The 25463-nt window shown below is 38.8% G+C and overlaps 1 protein-coding gene and 1 long non-coding RNA gene across 4 annotated transcripts in view; one reads left to right on the top strand and one right to left on the bottom strand.

The window, feature by feature from the left end:
* Positions 1 to 25463, bottom strand: part of LOC136786858 (uncharacterized) — a 134229-nt gene that overhangs the window by 84109 nt on the left and 24657 nt on the right. The gene's annotated exons all lie outside the window — the stretch shown is intronic.
* Positions 1 to 25463, top strand: part of EGFL6 (EGF like domain multiple 6) — a 47832-nt gene that overhangs the window by 8899 nt on the left and 13470 nt on the right. The window contains exons 4-8 of the mRNA XM_048066782.2: positions 1500 to 1619; positions 5342 to 5461; positions 8834 to 8968; positions 10726 to 10848; positions 20943 to 21269. Of these exons, the coding sequence (XP_047922739.1) occupies positions 1500 to 1619; positions 5342 to 5461; positions 8834 to 8968; positions 10726 to 10848; positions 20943 to 21269 (825 nt within the window). The remainder of the gene's footprint in view (positions 1 to 1499; positions 1620 to 5341; positions 5462 to 8833; positions 8969 to 10725; positions 10849 to 20942; positions 21270 to 25463) is intronic.

The following is a 25463-nucleotide window of genomic DNA, read 5'->3' as shown; positions in this document are numbered from 1 at the left end:
CTTTAATTTGCAGGCAGATACAGCCTCGGTCTGTCCTTACAGCAGAATGCCCGGCTGAGCAAGCTCAACGTGAGCTAACTAAAATAACAGAGATAAGGGGACTCTATTAGTCTGCCACTGAGTCTGAGCTAAATTAGCCTTATCTCCATAGGTTCTCTTTTAGAGCTGTGTATGCTATCTCTGCATTACTGTGCATTGTGCAATATAGGTGTAGCTAAGCACTTTTCAAAATGTATGGTCTAAGTGGAATGACTTTTTTTTCACCTCTAGTTTCTTTGTTACGAGAATCTTGATTTTTCAGTGGAGGCTCAGTAGCAGAGAAAGCCCAATGTGATTTGCAAGTTGATATGTTGTCATTTTTCAAACAGACTCTATGTTTAAATAGCTGAGTGCAACCATCTTTTTCTTCCCTGAACTAAGCTGTAACAAAGACTTCACACACATCTATAACTACCACAAAGTTTATGCTTTGAATGGTCTGGAGTTGTTTTTTTTCTGGTCTGCAGGGTGCATAGCTGTGAGAACAGCTGCTTCTCCCATTAAAACTGGAGCTCTGCAAGCTAAATGCTGGGAGAGTTGTCTTCATTGAAATTATATTATTGGTCATGTGCTGTTAAGCACCTGTTGAATGGGCCGCATGTACTGGTGTATTCTGTTAATGAGTTCTGTCTGTTTGCTAATCAGGTGTCAAAATACAAGAGGTAGAGGTGTCAGTTCACGGAAATCACAAACACAGATGCTCTTCCCTTGTTACAGAACCAATACCATTGACAATAGTGATGCCTATACCACATAAACTGAGCTTTTCTGGTTTTCTGCCAGTGTAATAAAGCTACTGAGAATTTGAAATCAACTTAGTGTCTTGCAAATCCTTTTAAATCCTGGATTGTAAAAAGGAGTTAGGATGCTTTTATTCTCTGGATTTTGAGAATTTGAGATTTTTGTACTTTCATTCGTAATGTCACATGACTCTTTATATTCGGTGTTTCATCTTGGCTATATGTCCCTACCCTGATAACTTTGGTGCCAATGTGTAGCTCAGGGAAAAAAAAAATATATATATCTATATATATATATCTTTGTTTCACCTCAGACTAAGAACAGCAAATCAGCTTCAGATAAAGTTTTAGCCTTTCTAGTACAGAGGTCAGCTGGAGGGCTGAAATATCCAGCTAGAATCAGAGAAATCCAGAAAAATAACTCCCAGATAATACAGCAACTACAATTCTCTTTCCGCCCCTCCACTCCTTCCTAACCAGCTGCCAGATGGGGCCAGAGTTTGCATTACTTTTTCAGGTGTAGAAGTCTGTGTGTTAGTTTTCCTAGCACTCTTTCAGCCAGATGGTCTGCTAAATTCTCATCTTGCAAGGGGTTGGCTTGTTTTCAATCCAGGCTGTTTTACTGTGGGGAATTAAAGGCATTAAGCAATATTATCAGGCTATATGTATGGATGTATGTATATAAACCCAGCAGTCATCTAATTCCAATGAATTCTGCAGATCTGAATGAATGTGGACTGAAACCACGTCCCTGTGAACACAGATGCATGAATACACATGGCAGCTACAAGTGCTATTGTCTCAACGGGTACATGCTCATGCCAGATGGCACATGTGCAAGTAAGTAATAGAGCTGATAGGATAGGCATACCAAAATAATCTAATCACATTTGATCCCAGCAAAATTTCTTCGTGTGATGAATGGATTTAGCTTGTTCAGGATAGGGTTTTTGCCTCAGCTCTTTGGTGCTCTCAGCAGCTGACAGAGGTTTTCTGTTTGGCAGTATATGGACAAAGTGAACTAGGTAATAACTATTTTTGGTGCTCAGAAGAATTTTTGTCCTGCTGGAAGTAAAAATCTTTGATAGTGTTACTTCAAATGAAGGACAGCTTGTATGAGCTTGGCGCATAGCTGTGCTGGTTCATCTGTTGAATAAGGATGAATGAATCAATCCAAGCAAAGCACCAATACAGACTATGCTTTACTGTGCTGAACTTCATGGCATTATCCTTGCTTTACTTTTCTGTGCTCCCTGACTAACGTATTTTCTCTCAGTGCTAATATGCTTCCTACAGTTGCTGCTGGCTTCTTGCAAACATTTGTCCACTGTGCTAAGGGTTACCTGAACTGTGTTTCTACCTATTTTCTCGGTCTTTAAGCCAGCATGTAAAGGAAAGCATCCTGCTTTCTTAGTCAACCTGATTTTCAGATGCGAGGAAGCTTCTTATTTTTCAATGATACTGTTTTGTTTCTAGAAAACACTTTCTTTTCCCCCTTATCTGTTTGAAATAGCACAGGTATTTCTGCTTTGAATTTCACAAAACCCTAAGTAAAATGGGGACAGACCTTTCTGGAGTCTCCTGTGCTGAAGCAGATGCATGAGTGGGACAAGAAAGCTAGTTGGTCTCAGCAGTGGACCAGTCTGCTTTAGAGGCCTGTCCTGAACGTAGCTGTATCAGGTGCAGCCCAGCCATTCCCATGGTTATAAGAGACAATCATAAACTCTGAACGAATTTATTTATCTTCAAACTCTGGAGACAGCCATTCACCAGACAGGGTGTCCATCTGGTGAGTTTGATGTCAGTCTTGAGATAATTGGAAAAATACCCAGCTTTGGCAAACATTCAGGGGACTGCAGTGTCAGCAGCTCTGGGGCAGGCAGAAAAGCCAGATCTCCTAGTTTGTCTCCCCGTTATGGCAGGAAGACTGAAATTGCTGTGAAAGGTGCCTGGGGTCTGAGCTTTTGAAGGCTTCCCCTTCCCTGCAGCACATGGTGGATCTCAACAGCAGACAACAGCTGTGGGGTCTTTGAGGTCTCTGAGAAATGGATACATCCAAGATAATTTGTATAATATCTGCTGACATCATGAACTGAGCTGGTTTCAGTCAGGCTGCTGTCTTATGGACAGCTGAAGTTGGCAGAAACCAGAGGTACTGTCAAAAGAAACCTATCCTTTGAGCCCAGTTCCCTTTGAGCCCAGCGGGAGCTTGTTCCTCCTTTGTCCCATCCATCTGTCATTCTCCCTCCTCTGAGTAGGAGCTACACTACTGAACCAAGTCAGAAAACTAGATCCAGACTGTAACGAGCCTTTTTTGTTTGATTAGTTTTAAGCCAGTCTTAGTTCAGGATAGGTTTCCTGATTTAAAAAACTTTGTACTAAATTTGTACAAAAATCAGAGTTGTGCTATACCTTGCTTGAGCCAGCACAAAACACTGAATTTCTCAGCAACAGCAGCCTGTTCAGAGTATATATGAAAAAATTGCTTGAGCAGCTGTGAGTCCTGAAGGTTGTTTCACTTTGGCACACAAATGTTATTTCCCAAATTAAAGCAGTGGTGGAACCCTGACAAACACTGATACAGATTGAATCCAAATTTCCGGGGGAAAAATGGTTTTCAGTAGAATGGACGTCCTCATTCTTCATGGCTGTAGTTCAGGAGGCAGAAACCTGTATGTTCATCCATCCTGTTTCTTTACCACATTCCAGTAAAGAAACATCTTCCAGTTTCAAAGAGCTTTTATTTTTTTAGGCATAAAACATGATTATGAAATGAAATAGTAAATTGTTTGTTCAAGTAGAAATCATTCTTAGTTAATTCTACTAGACTCTCCTCTTGCTTGATGCTAATTTAAGCTTGTGCTCAGATGAAATGTTGGTTTAACTCACTACTTAAATAGTTTATTTACCTAATTACTGTTTTATTCAAGCAAACATTTTGAGCAAGATGTAGTTCCTTTTGAATCAAATTCTCCATGATGCAAATCTCCTTAACAAGATGAAGTCCACCTTGTCTGAGCAGTCAGACTTACCCAGAACCGAAAGACTGTGGTACTAGAAGTAGAAAGGTATCAGAAGAATGTGGTTTTGAGCCACAGAGAACCATTGCTTCAAGTAGATAGTAGGTTAGTACCTAAGACAGTCACACAAATTCTGCAGGAATCACTGTACTAAATCTGATTAGCAGTTCATGTAAACCATTCAAATTCTGTCTAACTATAGCCAGCAATAGAGATTTCAAACATAACAGAAAACAGACAATTACCAATTGGAGAAGAATGATGTTTACTAAGTTTCTTTATTGCCACTTAGGAGGTAGATAATGTGACAAAAGTATCATGATCTACAGTCCATGTTTTTTAATCTTACCCACTGCTACTGTATACATCCTCATTTGTACAACAGTAAACTGCTTTTGCAAATACAGTGATTTTTTGGCCTTAAATATTTATTGCTTATCCACAGGGTCTAAACAAACCAGCCTAAAAAAATAATTTTACCACAGATTAAACATTAATTTTAATAGCAACAGAAATAACATGCATTATTATATATTAAAATAATATGGCTGTAGATATATGCGCACTCACACACATCATTGTCTTTTCTATACACTTCATTACACACCATTTTGAAATTGCTGGTACTTCTATCAATGAATGTGTTGCATTTTAAAATAATATCCATATATTTTTCTATTTAGGTGGTGAGCTAGGACTTAAGGTCTTGCAGTTTGTGTGATATAGTAATTGATAGATAACCAGAGCGACATAGTGGAATATACTTCCTTTGCACACACCTCTAACTCCTCCAGTAAACACTTCCAAATGCTACTTTTCTCCCTGGCATCTTGACATTAATGCTTGCAGAATATCCTCAGGATTTAAGGTGCATCTCCCTACATACTTAGTACATTTGGCCTGCTTTTCTAGCCTCTCATATTGCTCTCTCAGACAATATCTAGATCCCTACACTTCTATTTACAGGCTTATCAAAATCATCTCCAATAATTTACGCTCATAGCCAGTCTACTGTGTACTGACTACTACGTGCTTCTTTAGATTCAAGTATCTGTTCAAGATATAAATAAAGGATTAAAATAAAATGCAGTTTCAAACTTCATCAGGCTAAATAATTTTAAAATCAGAATGTCTACTAAGAGCATGCTCAGTGGTAAGCAATAAAAATATTTCTTTACTGAATTGCAGTTTTCTGTATGGTAAAACTGTAGTGATGAAAAATGTAAAAAGCCTTTTTTTCTACTTTGACCAGTTCTCTTTGAATCTAAAAGATAATAGTCACAGAACTGGTAGCAGAGAAAAAAAGGAGGCACAAGGGCAGATAAGGAAAGAACAAAGTGAAGGGGAGGGAGGATTTAAGATCTATCTCAAGAGCTGCTGAATTGTGTTATTAATGTGTTAATGTATAAATAGCTTGATTAATGATTAATGGAATTTTGTTGTTCTCATTAATTTTCTGCATTCATTCAGATCTAACTTAATAATAAAGTGTGTGTTTCTAGCCTAGATTTTACATTATTTTTTTTTTAATTCTGTTTTCAGGCTCTAGGACTTGTGCCATGGTTAATTGCCAATATGGATGTGAGAAAGTCAAGGAGGAGGTACAATGTCTTTGTCCATCAGCTGGCCTTCAGTTGGGACCAAACGGAAGGACATGCGTTGGTATGGTTAGAGAGCTCACTCTCAGCTTCTTTTCTATAAGATCCCATAAAACTCAAGAGTCTGAGGAAAGGGTAATAAGTAGTTAGCCCTCCTCACTGACTTCAATAATGCTCCTTGTTACTTGCACTGTGATGTAAAGTTTGCATGCTTTTTTAATAATTCTGCTCATTAACATTGGCCATGTAATTCTTTGGGCTAGTGCCATCCACAATAAATAATCAAATGTTTTAACGTGTTTTGGAGTCATTAACAGATTCTCTATTTCTCCGAGACTGTTACATACAACACAGGAAGCTGTCCTACTGACATAGCACATGATAGGATTTGGGGTTGTGTCTAGATGTTTCTTTCTTGTATTGTGATAACCTACAATACAAACTTCTGGATTTTTCTACAGAAGCCTCAATGTCATTTTACCTAGGGATTTCCTGTGGTGAAGTTAGCGTTACTTCATAACACTTTGTTCTATGATACCAATTTTATGTTGGCATCTGACAAGGCAGTGCTACAGCATTGCAATCCAATGCTGAAATGGTACCCATCTTAACGTTGAAGCTAAACTAATTTCAAAACACCAATGGGTGTGAAACAAACCCTCCAAAGCAGGGACCCCTCCAAGAATTAGAGAAGCAGTGGCAGTGAAGTGCATGTCAGGGAGTAGCAGGAGCAGGGTAGTTCTTCAAGGGGGGTTGAGCAATATGCAAACCCAGCACCCACAGTGCTGTGTCCTCACTGACCAGGGCCCCCTTCTACAGCATCTCATCATGCTGGCAGACGAGAGTGCTGTTAACAGGGTGAGTGACAAGGAAAGGTGATAAATCAGGTCCAGTGTCTGTCCAGAGGGTCCAGTCAAGAACAGCAGAGATGGAACACAGGGTGGGAGACAGGGCTACAACATACACCTAAGCAGGCCATTCAGGAGATGGGTCTGGAGACCATCTACCTACAGAGTTGTTCTGAGGTCCACCCAGACGACAAGGAAAGGTTGGGAATGGGTGTAACTACAGCACAGTTTGGACAGAGACTCAAGGCCCAGGACTGAGATGAAATAGGACTCCTTGGTTCATGAGCAGGTAGAGGTCCATGGTGAAGCTGACCGGGGAGAGCAAGACCTCAGAGTACACAGGAGGCCCTGACTGCATGTAACAGAAACCTTTCCAAAGCCGGAATGTTCCTGTTACTGGTCATCACAAACAAACCTGAAAGGCTATGAAAGCATTCATTTTTCACAACAGATGCTCTCCACTGAAGTGGAGAATTGAAGTGGAAAAAAATTTGGGGAAATATTGCTTTATGCAAAAATACCTTTATGCAAAAGAAATACTTTTATGCAATTTCATCTTAAAACAGGGCCAGTAGCAGTTTCATACACAACAAGTATTCAATAAAAGTCTGGAACTGAAAATAACTTTAGCTAAATCTTGACATGCAAATTGTCCTTTTGAATCAGTAAGTATGTTTTCATTTAAAATGCTAACTCATAAGCATTTTACCAATTCCAAATTTCAAAAACAATTGATACAGAAAGTGTTTTTTGTTTCCTTCTTTCTTACCCTCCCTGTTTTCCAATCTAGCGTTTCTTTTCTGAGCTCACCTGGCCTTCAAATGGGTAACACTCTTGGTCCAGAATATTTTGTTGTATTCTTATTTTATTTTTGTTTTGTTTTAATATTTCTTCCACTCAGGCAAGCATAGAAGATTGAAAATTGCAGCTGGGAAATATTTAAATTGTCCAAAATACAATGGAAAAAAGATTTTGCAATGGGCACTATTTACTAAAATGTCCTTAACCTAAATTCACATTTAGTTATGTTATTTCTGTCACAGTAGTACAAGTCCTCCAGATCATAAAGGGTGGCTTACAGGCAAGGAGGAATAACTAGCAGCTCCATGTCAGATACTGCTTACCAATACATACTTGTGGACTGATATCTACAGCTTAAAGAATGTTTTAGATGTTGAGAGGTTTAACATGTCAAACTCAGAAAAAGAATTTTAGCTCCAATGACCAGAACAATATTAAGCTTAACATTTCAAACAACAGATGACCCAAGAGACACTGCTATATAGAAGGACAATTACTATATGAATTGTTCTTAATGCACAGTTGTAATACCAAGTCATGTATGAAGGTCATGTGTCCTGAGACTATTTTTTCATTTTTAGGATCTATAGAGTAAACCCGTATGGATACTTGCCTCAACTTCCAAAGTATAAAAACTCCAACATGAGAACATTATTTCTTTCTCTCAAATAAAATGATTTTGTAATTGGAAACATCCTGTTTTGAGTAATCAAGGCTCTCAGACTACCAGCAAGCAAGCTTACATTTGTTTGAATTATTTAACAGCTACTTGAAGGTGAACATATGCATTTAAATATAATAAACATGATAAATGGTTCTCTTCCTGAATTATTCAGGCAACTATTTTTATTCTCTTGTATTGAGTTTATTTGTATCTACTTTGCCTACCCAAATGGATTTGAAAGAATGCTGATATATATGGTATAAGGTAAAACAGACAAAAAGATATGTCCAATGGTTGGAAATAGCAGACCCGTTCTTCTTGCACAATTTGTGTTAGGTCACTCTTTTCTGTGACCTGTTCTCCATCTCCAGAATGAGAAAGAAAGCAAATTCCTGCTGTATAGCATAATAGATGCTTCACAGATTATAAAATACTCTTAATACTCTGGTATTAGTCACAGAAAAACGATAAGCAGATAAACATTTGAAGATTCTTGACTATTAGTCTTAGCTTAATCTTCCTAAGAAGCTGCATTGTTCCTGAACCTGCAGAGCAGAACGGCACATTGTGTTTCACTTTTCCTCTTCAACACATTCATAGGTGAAAAAAACCCCGCAGAGTTATAGATTAATTATAAGGACAGAGCACTTGCAGTCTGAAGTCTGTATCTTGACTTAGCCCAGCGAGGGGAGGTGCAGAGATTCAGTAGGAAGAGCTGCTGCTCCTGCTTCTTCCTGCTCTTGGTTTCCTGTTTCTGAGGCTTTCTCTTAAACTGTTCTGATATTTTCTTTCTCAGAGAAATCATAAAATTTTTCTAGTTTCTTCCTGCCCTGCTCTGTGACTTTAGGGACAAATCATTGTCCCCAGCAGAGTCCCCACAGCCAGTTACCCTAGCTTTTACTGTGCCAGGTCTCAAAATCTCCATAAAGTTGGTGGATGTTTTGCTGCTTCGTTCATATTTCCACATGCAAAAAACAACCCCAAGAGAAAGAATGATAGGACTTTTTTATTAAACAACTTGTGATAGCTAAGAACAAAGCATTCCTGTGCAAATCCCAGCTGGTTCTTGCTTTCCCATTTTGTCTTCTCATGGATCTGACCAGTATCCCTGTTCCCAATCTAGATATTGATGAATGCTCCACTGGCCGAGCTGTCTGCTCCTTCAACCGCAGATGTGTCAACACGTTTGGAAGCTACTACTGCAAGTGTCAGCTTGGTTATGAACTGAAATACATCAGCGGCCATTATGACTGTGTAGGTAAGATTTAGCCCATGAATTTTCTTTCTCCATTTTTTTTTTTCATTCCGACATAATGTATCTTTCCTGTCGTTGCCTGAAGCATGTTGGCCAAGTCTAGGGGTTCTGCCTCAGAAATGGTAAAAAGATGTTGCTAAGAATATTCCTTAAGACACCTGCAGCTTTTGTCCAGGTTTTCTCTGTAGCCTGATGAAAAACCTGACCACAGGCACTTGCAAATTAAAATGCCTCATTGTACCAAATCATTTCTAGGCCCTTTGCAAAAGATCTACAAAGGCATGTAGTATATATGACAGCTGACTGACTACAAGGAAGTGCTAGTTCTGGGACAGTTTTAGTTAAAGAGCCTGTTTTATCCTCTCAGCTTTCAACCTGTGATGAAGAAGCAGTCCCACAATCTTTTTCTGTGCGTGTGTGTAGTTAATCAGCAATGTGAATCAAGTTGCTTCATGACTGTAAAAATAATTGCTTGGATGGACTGTACAGAACTTAAAGAAATAAATGTATGAAAATAGTAAACGAACAAGCAGTTCCACAAAAAAAAAAAAAAGTAGATTTTAATTAGTTTTTAGGTTTCTTTTGCATGTATAAATTTCTCCCGAACAGAAATACAGGCAAAAAGTTATCTTGATATGCCCAGGAGTTAAAACAAACATCAATACACCTTTACTCCTGTTTCAATCTGTTAACTAAATGGTGAAATAATAGCAAAGGGTAAGGTACCACAACAGGCACCACCACAGTATTGTTCAGGCAGTTCACCACCTGAGAGCCTGGAAGGGTTGGAACTAAACTGCATCCAGAAGTGAATTCTTTTTTTTTTTTTTTTTCGGTTTTATTTGTTTAAGATTGGGACTTAAGGGTGGGAGGGAAATCTTAAGGCAGGTTTTGGACACTGAAATTTAAGCTTCCCTTTGTAAGCAGACCATGGGAGTTTTAAAGTGGAAAATATGCTTACATTTTCCTAAAATTTCTGCCCTGTGTATGGGGGAAAACCTGGAGAGTTCTCAGTAGTCAAGATTTTATCTGGAAACCTGAATCTCGCTCTCAGACATACTATAATTTTTAGTCATTCTTCCTGCTACTTGTCTCCTAGCTGACCTACATTATGCAGAGGACCTATCAGCTGCAAAAAATGAGGCAATCTGGGTAAAATGCAAGTGGTGCAAAAATGAGTGCAACAACTTGGCTCCCTCATGTGGGAGAAATCAGAAACATCTTTGTGATGTAGCAAAATAATGAAAAAGAACAAAATTAGTTACTCTTGATGCTTGTGCCTTTTGTTGTACCTAGCTGAACATAGTATTTTCTACTGATTTTTTCCTAATTATACTTTTCTTCATGTAGCATCATATGTATGCCTGGAATATTAGTAGACAAGAGATCTCAAGATCTTGGCCTGCCCATTGTTAGTTTCAATTACATTTCTAGAGCAAGTGAAAGAGCGGGGAAGAGTTGCTGAATTTTTTTGATTGATGTCACACATTTTCTTGGTGCCTTTTGTTAATAGATCACTTTGTACAACCTATACATTGAATCCTGTTCTCATTCAGTAGATCTCTGTGTTCACTTTGTGTTTACTAGGATACTAAGTATTCTCTCCTAGTGTGAATTCTTCTGCCTGCAATGGTCCCTGGACTGTCTTGGTCTAACTCTAGCGCTTACAATACCTGAAAACAGATGGTAAGCACGAACAGGCTCTTATGAAGCTTAGGTTTCAGGACAATTTTCACTAAGGCACTTCTATCTTTCCCTAGATGTAAATGAATGCGTGGCAAATACACACAGGTGTAACCTCCATGCAGAGTGCCTCAACACGGACGGATCCTTCAAATGCAAATGTAAACAGGGATACCAAGGAAGTGGATTCGACTGTACTGGTGAGTACCACTGGATGCCAGGAATAGTACTATATTGCTTTTCCCCTGTAATTGATGTTTACAAGGCATTTGCCAGGAAAGATCATGCTGAACAGTGCTGCAATACCTACCAAGGCAAGCTTCTCCATGAAATAATATACTTATTATATGAGTCATTGCATGGTTAATACAAGTATTATTAGCTAAAATTAATTTTGCCTCTGAACCCCCAAGTCCCATAGTATCACTAGGAATCACAAGTAGTACAGAGAAGATAACTGTGCCTGAAGGAATAGAGAAAATAGCTTTAAAACATCTACTATATGTTTTCCTCAAACTTCCACAGCTAGCCTCTTGGAGGGCTGCTCAATTCCTTTCAGAAGAGTTTCAAGCTAATTTAGCAGAAAGTGAGAGAAGGTAGGAAAGCCATGACTTCTGCGCTAAATTATTTTCACTTATATTTTGCCTTTATTTGTTTACTCAATATTAAAGACTTCCTATAAAGATGCCATTGTCAGTTTCTAAGTGAATGTGACCCTCCAAAAAAGAAGATGGAAAAGGCTGCTCTTGTCTTTATATTTAAAATGCACCTTTTTATTTAGTCTCTTTATTAAACTTGGCAGAGATTTCACCCATGATGTCATTAGAGATGTTTTCCTTAGAGGATATCCAAGTTCATCTTAAAATTTTTGGATAAAAGATGTGAATATATTTTAAAAGCTCTTGTCTATAGCAAAAGAAGTCTATATAATATATAAAACTTTTTTTTCAAATAATCCTTGATAAGATATGTATTATTATTATTATTCATGATCTCTGATGCCCTATGAGTCTCTCTATTATTCATATTCCAACTCTCATCACAATGGTAGTTGAAACCTGCAATATTGCATCAATATTGACAGTTGCTGTGTTTGAAATAGCACTTTATCATTGTGATAGTTTATCAACCCTTATCCTCTCTGCATTTAATATTAAATATATTCACTCAGTATGGGCATTGGTTTGAAATCAATGTTTCTAACTCCAAAGGTATTGGTACTCTTTTCCTCTCAGGTCTGAGTTATTTTACATGTTGTTCAGTATTTTTATTCTATAAAAATGTACTTAGCATCTAAAAATGAAGATCCTTGCCAGGGTCAACCCAAAACATTCAATTTCAATCAGGTAGATTTAGTGTTGTGTTTTTTAATATAGATTAAGGATTTGACAGTGCTATGCCAAAACTGTACACATGCATGCATATGTATGTGTGTAAATATATATACTATATATATGCATATATATGTATATATGCTGTTTTTCCTACTGTATACTGATGAAACTCAAGTAAAAAAACTATGCCGCATTCTTCCAGGCATAAAAGTTTTAGGTTTTTATTCTCTCATTCAAAGCATGGTGTTTTTTTTCACCATATCCCTTGGTACTGTCGTGCCTTTAGTGCGGCATTGAAACACAACTTCAAATGTTACATGCTTTTTTTATGGAGTTAGCTTTTCAAGCCCAAAGTTGATGTAAAATCTGTGGTAGTCCAGTGAAAATTAAAGTGAGTGATAAACCAAGTGAAGAATTTTCTATCTTTATTATCACTGGAAGTTATTTTAGTACTTATCATTGTAAAATTTGGGCATGTTAACGTGTGATAAACACAAAGCCAAAGCAAATGAATATATTAGTAGGGCTAAAACTGTATTTGGGAAAAAACAAAAACAAACAAACTAAAAACAACAACAACAAAACAGAGTTTAACTCCTAAGTTAAACTTTTGTTAAGTTTCTACTTCCAGTGAAAAATGTGGACTTTAATGAGAAAAAACAAAGCAAACAAAAACAACAACAACAACAACAACAACAACAACAAAACCTGGCTAGGACTGAAAGGTTTGATTTGGAAACAGATTGCCTCAGCAGAGCTGTTTAGAAGGTTCATCATGCTCAAATTCCAGTTATGAGCCAGTTTCCTTGCTAGTCCACATCCCTTGTGATTTGTCACTGCAGTTTACTGCAGGATGCAATGTGGCTTGAGACCTAGGTGAATATTAGAGCAAACTCACATATTGATATGGTTCTGTTAAAACAAAATGGATAAATTCTTAAATACATCTCTGAGCAAAAGGGCTAAGGACTTTTTTTCTTTTTAATTTTTTTAATGAGAAGCTGAAAATTTCAAAGGAAAATCTTTTTGACGAAGTTACTGCTTCCTCAGACAGAAACAATTCAACAGGAATGCTTTCCTGAATGTGAACAAAGGAAATATTTTAGCTCATGGAGAGGCTATCACACGTTTTTTAATGTCTAGCCCTATAAAAAATAAACACTGAAGATAGATCATTTCTGTCTTCTTGCTGATTCTCCTATTAAATTGTTCATTCTCTCTCTGCATACTTCCTCATGTCATATTTCCAATTACTGAAGTCCATTTCTTGGTTAGAAGAGGAAGAAGCTGTGCATTCATAAACGTAGTGGAACATACTAAATGGAAAAGAAATTTAATGCAAGAGAGGACAGAGGAATAACACACAGTAATGAGAGAAATCAGAGCCATAGGCAGAAGGTCAGAAAGCAAGGGACTAGCTAGAAAGAGGTATACAGTAATAAAGGGAAAAAAGTTAGCGGTAGATAAAACCCAAAAAGCAGTGGTACTAAAAAAAAGACTGATTTCTGTGGTTGTAACTCCCACATACACCTCCTTTCTTTGAGGGAAAAAGAGGCAGTTCTTTTACCTTGAAGTATTTCAATTTATACTGCAATTGTCAAAACAGGTGAGCATCACAGATGACACAAACACCAATTAGATGTACGAATCTACTCTGAAATGCTCGGTTTTCTCCATGTCATAAGGCAATCGTGGAAAATCTTTGGCTTCACTGAAGTCAGAGAAAGGTTTGCTGTTGGGGTTGATAGGTTGATAACACCACCCTGGGAACCTGGGGGATGGAGGCTGTAGCAGCATTTGCAGCTCCTGCAACTTATTCCAGTTCCCAGCATATGTGCCTAGGGTTGTGCTACAGATAAAAGAAAGGCTTTTCAAATACACCCTCAGGACTACATATAATTATTCCCATAGGATGAGAATCTTATTTCAACAGGGAATGATTAGTTCTTTATAGAAATTGTTTAAAGTATATCACAAACTGGTTGCTGTGGCAGCACTATTAGCTTTTTATAACAAATGGAAAGCATTTTAATAAATAGCTGCATTTTCAGAATATGAAATGAGAGGAACTAAGCACATTGTTTATAATGAAACCTCTTTGGCTACATCTCCTCATGCTAACAAATAACTTAATAAGTGAAGTAATGTAAAATTCAGTTTTGTACAGAAGTTGGGGAATTTATTTCGTTTGTATATTAATATACTAGCTTACCAGAAAGCTGCTGAGACATCAAGCTGCAAACAGTACTGCTTGTCTGAATACGAGCTGAGGTTGTTCAGGCAACCTTTTGTCATTCAGCATTCAGATATGCATGAGGTGTTGGATACGATTTCTGAACTGTCTTTAGCACACATTTCATTTGAGAAACTGTGGAGGTGTAATTTTCCAATGGTCCCTAAAAGGGTCCAAGCCATTTCCACATCTGGCTTCTATCTTGCTGCAAACTATTGCTCTTCTCAGGTTCATGTGTTTCCTGATTTCCTATTGTGCATTGAAAAACCACATTTCCCTCACCATATGCTTCGATGTGTATTCCAGCTTTTATTTAAGAATAGGGTCCCATAAGGTTCCATAAGCAATTAAGATTTCTGGGGAAAAAAGATTCTATTTTTAATTCACTTTTCTTGTAGGAAGCTACAAAATAACAGGGAGAAAAAAAAAAAAAGAAAAAAGAAAAAAACAGCACTAACTTAAAGCCTACAACCTTCAGGCATTACTCTAAAGAGCAATGGCACTCTTTTTATTGCCCAGCTGGAGACAGAGGTTGCTATTCTTGATTATGCTTTGCTGGATATTTAAATGGCAATACAAACCCATGACAATTCTCTCCATCCCTCTTGTATTAATCAGGTTCCTTTTTTGCTCGTAGGGTATCCTCTAAAAACTCTATGATTTGCTTTCTTTTTAACTTGCAAGTTCTGAGAAAAGTTTGGGTTGACACCATAACATAACAAGCTTAAAAAGCCATTCTAGTCATAATATTGGTCAGGTTCTTAGGATTCAATTCAACATGGAGTCAAATGCTGCTGTCATCCCTTAATGAATAATCCTTAAGCTTTTTTCATCCCACATGTCCTACTGGAAACATCTTAGTCATGAAGTAAGTACAGTCCAGTGTGATGAACTTGCCCTGATTTCTCAAAGCATCCGCCCCCAAATAAGATGACAAGAATTTTAGAAATTAAACAGGTGGTACATATAGTTAGTTGATAGTGCTTAAAAGAACATAATAGTATAGAAACTGTGTATTAAACTATGTATTAAAACTTTCAGAATCTCTAATGACTCTCTAAAACAAGCATCCTTCGTTATGAGGTCTAGGACATTTTAGAATGATTTCTGAAATTATCCTTGTGATTTAATCTGCTCTCACATCAAAAGACTCCCCCTACACCCCACAAATCTGTATCCCTTGTCCCCTTTCTAATTTTTATATACAGAAGCTACAAAGGGAACTACAAAAGAACTTTTAAGCCAGTCTCTTAGGCTTGTCTCTCACCAGATTTTTAAACCTATTGGTAGGTGTTAAGGTGGAAGCAGTGTGGTGCCTGTCAGAGTGCAGAGTAAGACATCTCCTGTTGCAGCCCTCTTGGATTCAGAGCCCTAGTCAACACCAGCTGCAGTTGTACAGTGCGTGTGAGGAAAACAGATTACTGCCTGCTCCTCTTCTGCATCATCCCCAGTGCATTTCCCTTTACATAGTACAGCGCAGAGACAGGAGGTTGACATCTGTTCTCTGTATTTTTTACAAGTCAACTTTCACAACTTAGTTATTAGACATCCCATACCAAGCCATTTCAGTGGTCTTGTAGTCTTGCACTGCAGCTGATGTCAGAAAAGATTTACTTCTAGCCCTCAACCCACATTTGCCTTTGTTTTTCCATCACTTGCTTTAATTCCCTCTGATTCAAAGAAATAAAATACCTTTGGAAGCTGAAATATTTTTGTACTTGGGCTATAAATACAAAATGTAAAAACAGGAGGTCTTAATCTGCATGCTTCCTGATGGAGGGTGCATAAAAAGAAGCTGTGATAAAATGCACTACATTTCTTTTCAGTTTCTAAAATTCTTTATGCAATCACATGAATGCATAAATGCACAAACGTTTGCGAGCAACACCTGTGTGTTTATATAAATGTCAGGGGTCAAAGGGTCCTGAAAAATCATTGCCTCAGCTGTGGCACCCCAGACTGTCAAAGAGGGTAAGCCGTGCATTCATGCAAGTCCACAAGGAGTGGATTCTGCAGAACAGACTGAGTTTTAGGTGTTCTATGCTTAGATTCATTCATTCCTACTGCAATTTACTGGTAGACATAAAAATCCATACCTTAGGCTATTTATTCTACAGCTGAATGCAGATTAGGGTACTCATGATATATCCTAAACTTGGTGTCTAGTCCCTCTTTGTCCATGATATAAAATGTAAGCATTCAAATTTTCATATTTCCATCAGCAAACTGCAGTCTGCAAGCAAGTGGGGATTATACTCATTCATTCCCATATTTTTGTCACTCCTGTCAGTTGATTTTCTACACTGCTTAGTTTTGTACGTGCAAGGAGATTGGTTTTCTGACACCACAGAGGTTATTATGTTGAGCTGTTAGATTTTTTCATTTCGCTGGGAAGACTTCAAAGTAGAAACTAAAATCAGATGTTCAGGTTTGCTGGGCAGTCAGTCCCGGCTTCCACAGCCTATTTATTAACAGCCTGCAGTTTCTTGTTACTGATTGTCAAGAGAAAATTCGTTTGGAATTAATTCTTCTTGATAATTTTTACTGCTGAATTCTGAGTTTAGACTCGAGTACCACAGCAGCCGAATTACATATATCCTTCAGAACATCATCCTCCAGAGGAAAGGTGTATTAATAGAGCTTACTTGCAAGTATATGGCAAGCAAGGCTACGAGTTTTATTCAAATGCTAAGAAAAACAAAATCCTCAATTTTTATTTATTTTATGTATTATTGGCATTAATTTATTTTATACTTCCACCTGCAGTCTCAGAAGATCTGAACACTCCAGTGAGCTAACCAAGAGAATCTGATTTTGCTCCTGGCATACTAAATAGAAAATTTAGTTGCATTTACCATGAATAAAATGTGACAAATTCACATTGATTAGGATTATATTATCCAGAAATTAAGATAAATTCAGGGAACTTTCCTCTTTTCCTACTAGACTACAGTACTGTTCTTTTAAGTGGAGTTTTTTCTTCTGCTCCCTTTGTTTATATGAGAAGAAACACACAGAAAAGAGCATCATCGATTCATAGAATATCCTGAGTTGGAAGGGACACACAAGGATCCTCGAGTCCAACTCCTGGCTCCACACAGGACCACCCAAAATCAAACCCCATTTCTGAGAGTGTTGTCGAAATGCTCCTTGAACTCCATCAGGCTTGGTGCCATGACCACTTCCCTGGGGAGCCTGTCCCAGTGCCCGACCACCCTCTGGGTGCAGAACCTTTCCCCAACACCCAGCCTGACCCTCCCCTGTCCCAGCCCCATGCCGTTCCCTCGGGTCCTGTCGCTGTCCCCAGAGAGCAGAGCTCAGCGCCTGCCCCTCCGCTCCCCTCGTGAGGGAGCTGCAGGCCGCCATGAGGCCTCCCCTCAGCCTGCTCTGCTCTGGGCTGAACAAACCAAGGGACCTCAGCTATTCCTCATATGTCTTCTCCTCTAGACACTTCACAATCTTCGTTGGCCCTCCTTTGGAGGTTCTCTAGTAGTTTTATGTCTTTCTTATATTGTGGCACCTGAAACTGTACCCAGTACTTGAGGTGAGGCCACACCAGCACAGAGCACAGCAGGACAATCGTTTCCCTCAACCAGCTAGCAATGCCATGCTTGATGCACCCCAGGATGTGGATGGCCCTTTTGGCTGCCAGGTCACACTGTTGACTTATATTCAATTTACCATCAAGCAGAATGGCAAGCCTCTCGTCCTCCAGTCTGTACACATATCCAGGATTACTCTGTCCCAGGTGCAGAATCTGGCACTTGCTCTTGTTAAATTTCATGCAATTGGTGATTGCCCAATCATATGAAATTTAGTACTACCCAACATTACAGGTCCAGTCCATCTGTCCCAAAATACCACTATGAAGTTTTTATCACCACAAAGTAAGGAGCAAATTAGGAACATATTCTTGCCCTGATAATACAGTCATTAGACAGCAGAAGCACAGGGAAATAAAAATAACTGACTTTCCCCACCAATTGCAATTCAGAAAGACTTTAGGCACTTAGGCACTTCAGTATCAATACTGATCAAGAATCAAAGATAAGAAGCAGCGCATATGGCTGTTCTGACCCATTGGTGGAAATAGTCTCCATCTATGAAACAGCTTTTGTACATCACATTGGAGCTATGCAGCTCTTACTATTTCTTAAGTACTTATGGACTTAAGTACTTATGGACTTAACTGCAGAAAGCTCTCAGTAGCTTCTGACATGGTTGTGCTATCATACTTACCAGTCCCTCTTCCTAACCCAAACAGATTCAAGACATGGCCTGCACTAGGGGGCTGAATATTTAATTGCATACTGACTGGTCATGTCATAGCTGTCATGAAATCCTGAGTTGATTTAAAATGCCTCATTGTCCCAAGCCCCAAAGTCCATTGCCATGGACTTTAAACACCAAAGACACCATCTTCCTCAGTAGCTCTGATACTCAGCCAGGGACTTCATTAACTCAGTTGAATCCTTATGGCAGAACTAGATAATCTATCTCATAAACTGGAACTCCTCAGATTTACGTCTTCCCTAAAACTTGCGTTTTTGTCATACTAAGTCTTCCAGCCCTGGTTTCTGCACAGTGGTGTTCCTCAGCTGATGTTGAGCAGCAACTGATGTTGCTGATAAAATGCAGTATCTGCAGTCTTGCCATAATTTCTCCTTTGAATTTGCTCTGTACTGTACACGTATTTTGAACAAACTGATCCAAAGTAGTCCTGGCTTTAATCCTCAGTGATGACTTGTCCATTGGCACCAAGAGCTATCATTTTCTGTCAGATGACAGAAAAGTACATCTGGAAGGGACTCTAAGGGATCGGTTTGTCTGTTCTTTCGTTCTGAGGCAGATCACATCCAGCATATTAGTGACAGATGGTAGTCTAACAATTTTTTAAGGCTTCGAGTGATGCAGTTCAAATAATCTAAGTAGCTTGCTCCCGTGTTTTACTAGCCTATAGCAAGGATAGGAAGCAAGTGTTTCATAATATGCAACTGAAATCTCTCCTCATGTTATGCGAACTGATAATTTTCCCATCTTAACATAAAGAAAAGCTGACCAACATTGTGCCTCAAAGGAGCCCTTTGCGCTGCTACTGGGTCATATACTGGCAGAAAATCAATCCTGGCTCCCTGCACCCATAGAAATGCATCTTCAAATGGGTTCCTATTAAAAATAGTCCCTCATTTAAGCATCCCAATATAGTTTGATAACTATAGAGAGAATAATGGAATTTAAAAAGAAATCACAGAATCACAGAATCATTTAGGTTGGGAGAGACCTCCAAGATCACCTAGTCCAACCTCTGACCTAACACTGACAAGTCCTCCACTAAACCATATCACTAAGCTCTACATCTAAATGTCTTTTAAAGACCTCCAGGGATGGTGACTCAACCACTTCCCTGGGCAGCCCATTTAAATACCTAATAACCCTTTCAGTAAAGAAGTTTTTCCTAATATCCAACCTAAAGCTCCTCTGGCACAACTTTAGCCCATTACTCTTGTCTTATCAATAAAAGGCTTGTACCTTGAAACAGTACGTTGACAAGGAGAGCATGCTGTGAAAATCAGGAGTGCTATGTAAATGTTAAAATATCCTCTTATCACTAATGGTTTTGAAGTTTTCTGCCTGGATATAAAGGATATTTGACTTCATTATACTCTATGATGGACCAAGAATGGGGAAAATCCCCAAATCAAAATTTTTTTATTTACAGTTTTGAACAATCTTGGTTGACTTTTACCCCACAGAAGTTTTTCACTTCTGCCAGCCTTTGTGCTTCTGAGCAGGATCAGAAGTTGCAAGATACTACAAAGCTGGATTTCCTTTTAGTATTTTGCAGTCAAAAGGAATCATAAAACAGTAACAATCTCAGAAAATTGTATATTTATGTTCTAGTCCGTCACTGAATTGCAAGAAGATAATAATTTGGACTTCTCAGATGCCTCTCTGAACTTTGGAGCTTTTATCCTTTAGACCTAAATGAAATGTGATGAATCAGTTTGTTATATCTCCTCTCAAAATATGCTCTATTTCAGTGTCTTTCAGCCTTTGGTGCAAGAAATGTTAGGTCAGAGAAGTTCACAAAAGATAGCTAAGAAAAATGCTCACTGCTAGTAGGCTGACATATGTTTTATAGGGAATCAAGTCTCCATCGACAATTTTCAGTAGTCCACAAACCGAAGAAGGATTTTTTTTTCTCCAAGCTCCAGTGTAAAAATACAGAATGTAAGGAGCTTTGTGGCCTGTGTTATACAGGAGGCCAATTAAGGTTATGACAGAGGGTCGCTCCTGTGTTTTCACTGTAACTCATGGTAAATTCTTTACTGTGAGGGTGGTGAGGCCCTGGAACAGGTTGCCCAGAGATGCTGTGGGTGCCCCATTCCTCAAGGTGTTCAAGGACAGGCTGAATGAGGCTTTGAGCAACCTGGTCTGGTGGATCCGGAGGGTTGGAACAAGATGATCCTTAAAGGTCCCTTCCAACCCAAACTATTCTGTGATTCTATGATTCTAAATCAAACCGAGTGCTGTCTGTACAACAGAGGTAAATGCATAACTAGTGAATGCGTATTCAGTTCTGTGGAGAGGTGAACTTAAATCTCACAGTAGAGAATTTAATAGTGTTGGTCTCTGGACGTTGTAAAGAACACCCGGGTGCCATTTATGAATGTGATTGCTGAACGATTCATTAGGTTGATATTTAATATTTTCTTCTTGGTTCTAGTTATACCTGAAAAGTCAGTGAAGGAAATTCCAAGAATCCCTGGAACAGCTAAGGACACAATTAAGAAACTTCTTGCCCATAAAAACAGTGTGAAAAAGCACAAAGCAATCAAGAATGTGATCCCAGAATCAGCAATGACACCAGCTTCTAAGACCCACTTGCAGTCACTGGACTATGAGGGTGGTATTGATCTTGGTGGGAGCTACACTGTTGAAGAGAAAGAAACTGAAGTTACTATAGAAGAGGCAGAGGAGACAGACAAGGAAGAGAGTGAAGATTATGAGAATCAGATTGACCATGAGCAAAGTCTAAGAGGAGATGTCTTTTGTAAGTTTCTCCATTTTTATACTGGTTTTAATGCAAATAATTATGTAAACACTAAAAAAATAGTCACCAAACATTATAGCTGTTTTATCCTAATTTACTTGTAGAAAATGAATCTAATATAGGTACTGTGAGATTTCAGGTTGGAAATTAGGAGAAATTTCTTCTCAGAAAGAGCAGTCAGGCATTGGAACGGGTTGCCCAGGGAGGTGGTAGAGTCACCGTCCCTGGGGGTGTTCAAGGAAAGGTTGGACGTGGTGCTTAGGGACATGGTTTAGTGAGTGATAGTAGTGGTAGGGGGATAGTTGAACCAGATTGTCTTGGAGGTCTTTCCCAACCTTTATGATTCTAGGATTCTATGAAAGTTAGTGAATCCTCCTTTTTAGAGGAAACAGTCTGCAGTCAATATTGACAGAAGGGAGTGTGCCATCCTGACAGTCACTCTGCCAGCTGTTCTTTGACAGCAGCTTACATGTAGCTTTTCCTCATTTTCTTCATAGAAGCCCCAATAAAAAATGATATTTTGCTGTTTCATTATGCATAAGACAACAACTAGCTTTGATTCATGATAGGCATATTCATCATCCTAATAGTATGCATTGTTCAGAGGAAAAACATATACTTTGGTGTCCTTGTGTTTCAAATAATGTAGACTATACAATAGGCACCACTGTTGTTCATAGCATTCGCACCAGAAAAACAATGTCATGAATCACCAGAGGGTTTTTTATCACTTTTGTTTACATGCGAGAATCTATCTGAATAGGCACTCGTATTTAAAACATTTGATGGTATCCGAGCAGGTATCTTGCTTAATTTCTGACACTAGTCATTTATCAGGAAGATTGACATGTTTCCTCAGTCCACTTTCAGGTGTTTTCTTTCAATCACTATGTTGTATGATACACATTTTCTTGCCATATTGTTTTCAGTTTTCAAATGCATTTTAATTTTATTTTTATCTGGCTCATTCAAATGTTCTTCAAGGGGGTGGCAAAAACATACAATATGAAAAATGCACCGTGATAAACATTTATTCATGATACTTTTTCTTTTCCAAAGTATAGAAAAGCAATAAATATTATCTCACAGTAAATAAAATTATGTGCTGTATTTCATAATGATATAAATGAACACAAATGGAGTTTAAGTTAGAACTCAAGTTGTTGCTATTGGATTCAAAAAAACACATGCACATGTGTTTTTAGAAAGGAAGGATCATTTTAAAGTCCTCTAGAAACATGGTCTGTAATATTGCTATTGTAGGAAAGCCAAGAACAAATGTGATTAATCATTTAAATACATTTGAGAATAAAGGCTTCTTTACCCAAGGCACTATTCTCATAAAATTGCCTTTTTAAAAAAAAAAAAAATCAGTGGAAATTGGTCTGTTTCAGTTTAGGCTAAGGATATAGCCTAATATCGCTTCCCCAAAGTATGCTAGAGAGCTGATAAACAGAGTAAAATCAGGTGTTTGTTCACCAATCTCCTCCCTTTCTGCAAACATTAACAACAGTGACTGCTTGTGGCATATTTCAAGTTTCCTGACAATACAAAACTGGGGAGAGCGACCTGTAAGCCAAAGGGCAGTGCTGCTGTTCAGAGGGACCTGACAGGCTGTTGCAATGGGCTGACAGGGCCATTGTGAAGTTCAACAAATGCAAAGGGAGAGAAAAGTGTCATGCAACATTACAGATGTGGGCTGCCTGCTTATAAAGAAGCTTTGCAGAAAAGGACTCGATGGTGTTGTTAGATAAACTGAAGAACGTGAGCCAGCAAGGTGCCCTTGTGGCCAGGAAGGCCAACCACACCCTGGGCTGCCTTAGCAAGGTAACCATTAGATTAAGACAAATGGTTCTTCCTTCTCTTTGGTACTCGGGAGACCACATCTGAGGTGCTGTGTCCAGTTTTGGGCTCCCCTTTAAAAGAAAGACATGAACATACTGGCATGAGTCTGGCAGTGCTCCACCAAGGTCAGGGACTTGGAACATGCAGCATATGAGGAGAGGCGGAGAGCAACTGGTTTTTCAGTCTTAAGAGGAATGGAAGGTTGTAGAGAAGGAAAAGCCAGACTCTTCTTGAAAATATAAAGCAACAGGGAAAGAGGCAATGGATGCAAGTTGGAACAAAAGAAATTCTGATTAGTTATAAGGAAAATATTTCTTTTTACCATGAAGTTAGCCAAGAATTGGTGCAGGTGTGCATGTAGGTCGTGAAATATGCATCTTTGAAGATACTCATAATTTGACTGGTCCACCTTGAGCAACCACCTGATCAGCAGGTCAGATTAGGTGACCCAATGATGTCCTTTCCAACCTATATGATTCTATGACTTGTTCTATTCTTTCAACCTAGCATTTCAAAGTAATATCAAAAATAGTGTTATCTAGCGTGTGTAGAGCTGCACACTATGTTGACCTTACTGTTCTGGAAGACACTTAAATGCTTCTCTAATGCTGTAAAAATATAAAGTCACAAATCAGGAAGCAGCAATATTTCCAAAGTATCCAAACAGCTGCCACGTAGCCACATGCAAAAATACGTTTCTGCATGTCAGCTTTTAGCAAGATCAAATGGTGAAAATACTCAGAACTTACTTCCCTCCTCAAGTTCTTCCTTGCACAAGAAGAAAAGCCCAGGATGGGATTACTAAAGTAAGTGGAGAAAAGATAGATAGAGCTCACTCACGGTGGGCCCTTGGCCTACTGAGAGCCCTCCTCTGACCTTATGACTGTCAGAGGCAGGAGGCAATTAGATGTGTACAGGCCAACACAAAAAGAGGACAGCAAAATACTGAAGTAAACACACATATACACACACATACCAGCCTGAGGAAGTACGTTTGTGTTTCCAGCTGATAAATTAGGAACTTCAGCTGGCATGGAGGAGACCCCCTACTTCAAAATGTGTATTGCACAGACAGCTGGGACTGTGCACCCACCTTACTTTTTTCACTGAATGTCCTAACCTCCAGGCTTTGCTCAATCTCCATTTTTTGTGAAAGGTTTCTAGCTCTTGGCGCCGTGACTCCAAAGTTGATGTTCCTGTGCCAAGAGCACCACTCTTCCTCTGGCCAGCTACCCCAGATGCATTTCCTAACCCCAGCCTACCTGCTTACTCAGCCTTTCTCTACTGACGAGCTTATGCAGCTTTCCACCAAGCTTCTAAGGATCTCTTCATAAATAATTTACCTGAAAAAAGTAGCAGGGGCAGGAGCTGAAGCCAAATTGGGGTTGAAGTTTTCACTGGATGGCAAGCTACCCTTGGATCATGCTTACCATACTGCCACAGCCATGTGAGCATCTCAGATAAAGGTATTAGGTGACTTGCCTCCATTCTCTCCCATGAAAACCCAGGTCTTCTGATGACCAGTCTTGTAATATTAGAAAATTCTGTTTTATACACATTTCCACTAAAAGACTAGCCTAGAGGAGGACACAGTTCTTCCCAGTCGTGATAATTAACCCAAGGCTGGTCATACTTGTGCAGAAAGTAGGGAGAAAGTGAACAGAAACCAGTTGCAATATATATGGTGGCAACTTGTGTTAAGGCTAGGTTCTCAGGTACTCAATCTTCTTCATGAAGGTAAGTTGATGGGGAGCTTTCTTATGCAAAGAGAATGGTAGAAATTGACCAGCACTGGTAATACCAGATATGTTCAGCTAGATGTGGTTCGACTGGGAAGGAATCAAAATGATTGACTAATTAACTGGAACCTGAGGGACTGGGACCTGTACTGGGCTGTGTGACCCGATGCAACTGCAAAGGGTAGATCCTGTAACCTTCCTGGTGAATACCCACTGCCATGCTGTTTGAGTGGATTCATTTCCAAGTTTCCAGTTTGAGTGAGGGCACACCAGGAAAATCCTTTGTCCACAGCAAAAGCTAAGTCAAAATAATACACAAGAGATTTTTGTAATGAAGTTTAGTGAGGTTCATTTTCAAGGACTTTCTCAACCAAGCCAAAACATTTGAACACCATATGCCTGGGCTAAGCAACAGCTATCTGTGGCTACAAATCTCTATGGAATTGCCTCTACAACTGACAGCAGTGACTATGACTATTATTGCTTGAAAATATTAAAGTATTGTGATTTATCTGCATTTTTCCCCTACTCTCTTTGTTCTTGTCATATTTGACTGGAATTTTAAATTAGTAATATAAGGGATTTATATGCTGAACATGCCGGTGGGATT

Source organism: Anser cygnoides, chromosome 1 (genome assembly GCF_040182565.1).
Source record: "Anser cygnoides isolate HZ-2024a breed goose chromosome 1, Taihu_goose_T2T_genome, whole genome shotgun sequence".
Lineage (NCBI taxonomy): Eukaryota > Metazoa > Chordata > Aves > Anseriformes > Anatidae > Anser > Anser cygnoides.
Note: the sequence above shows the minus strand (reverse complement) of the source record. Positions and strands in the feature narration are given on the sequence as shown.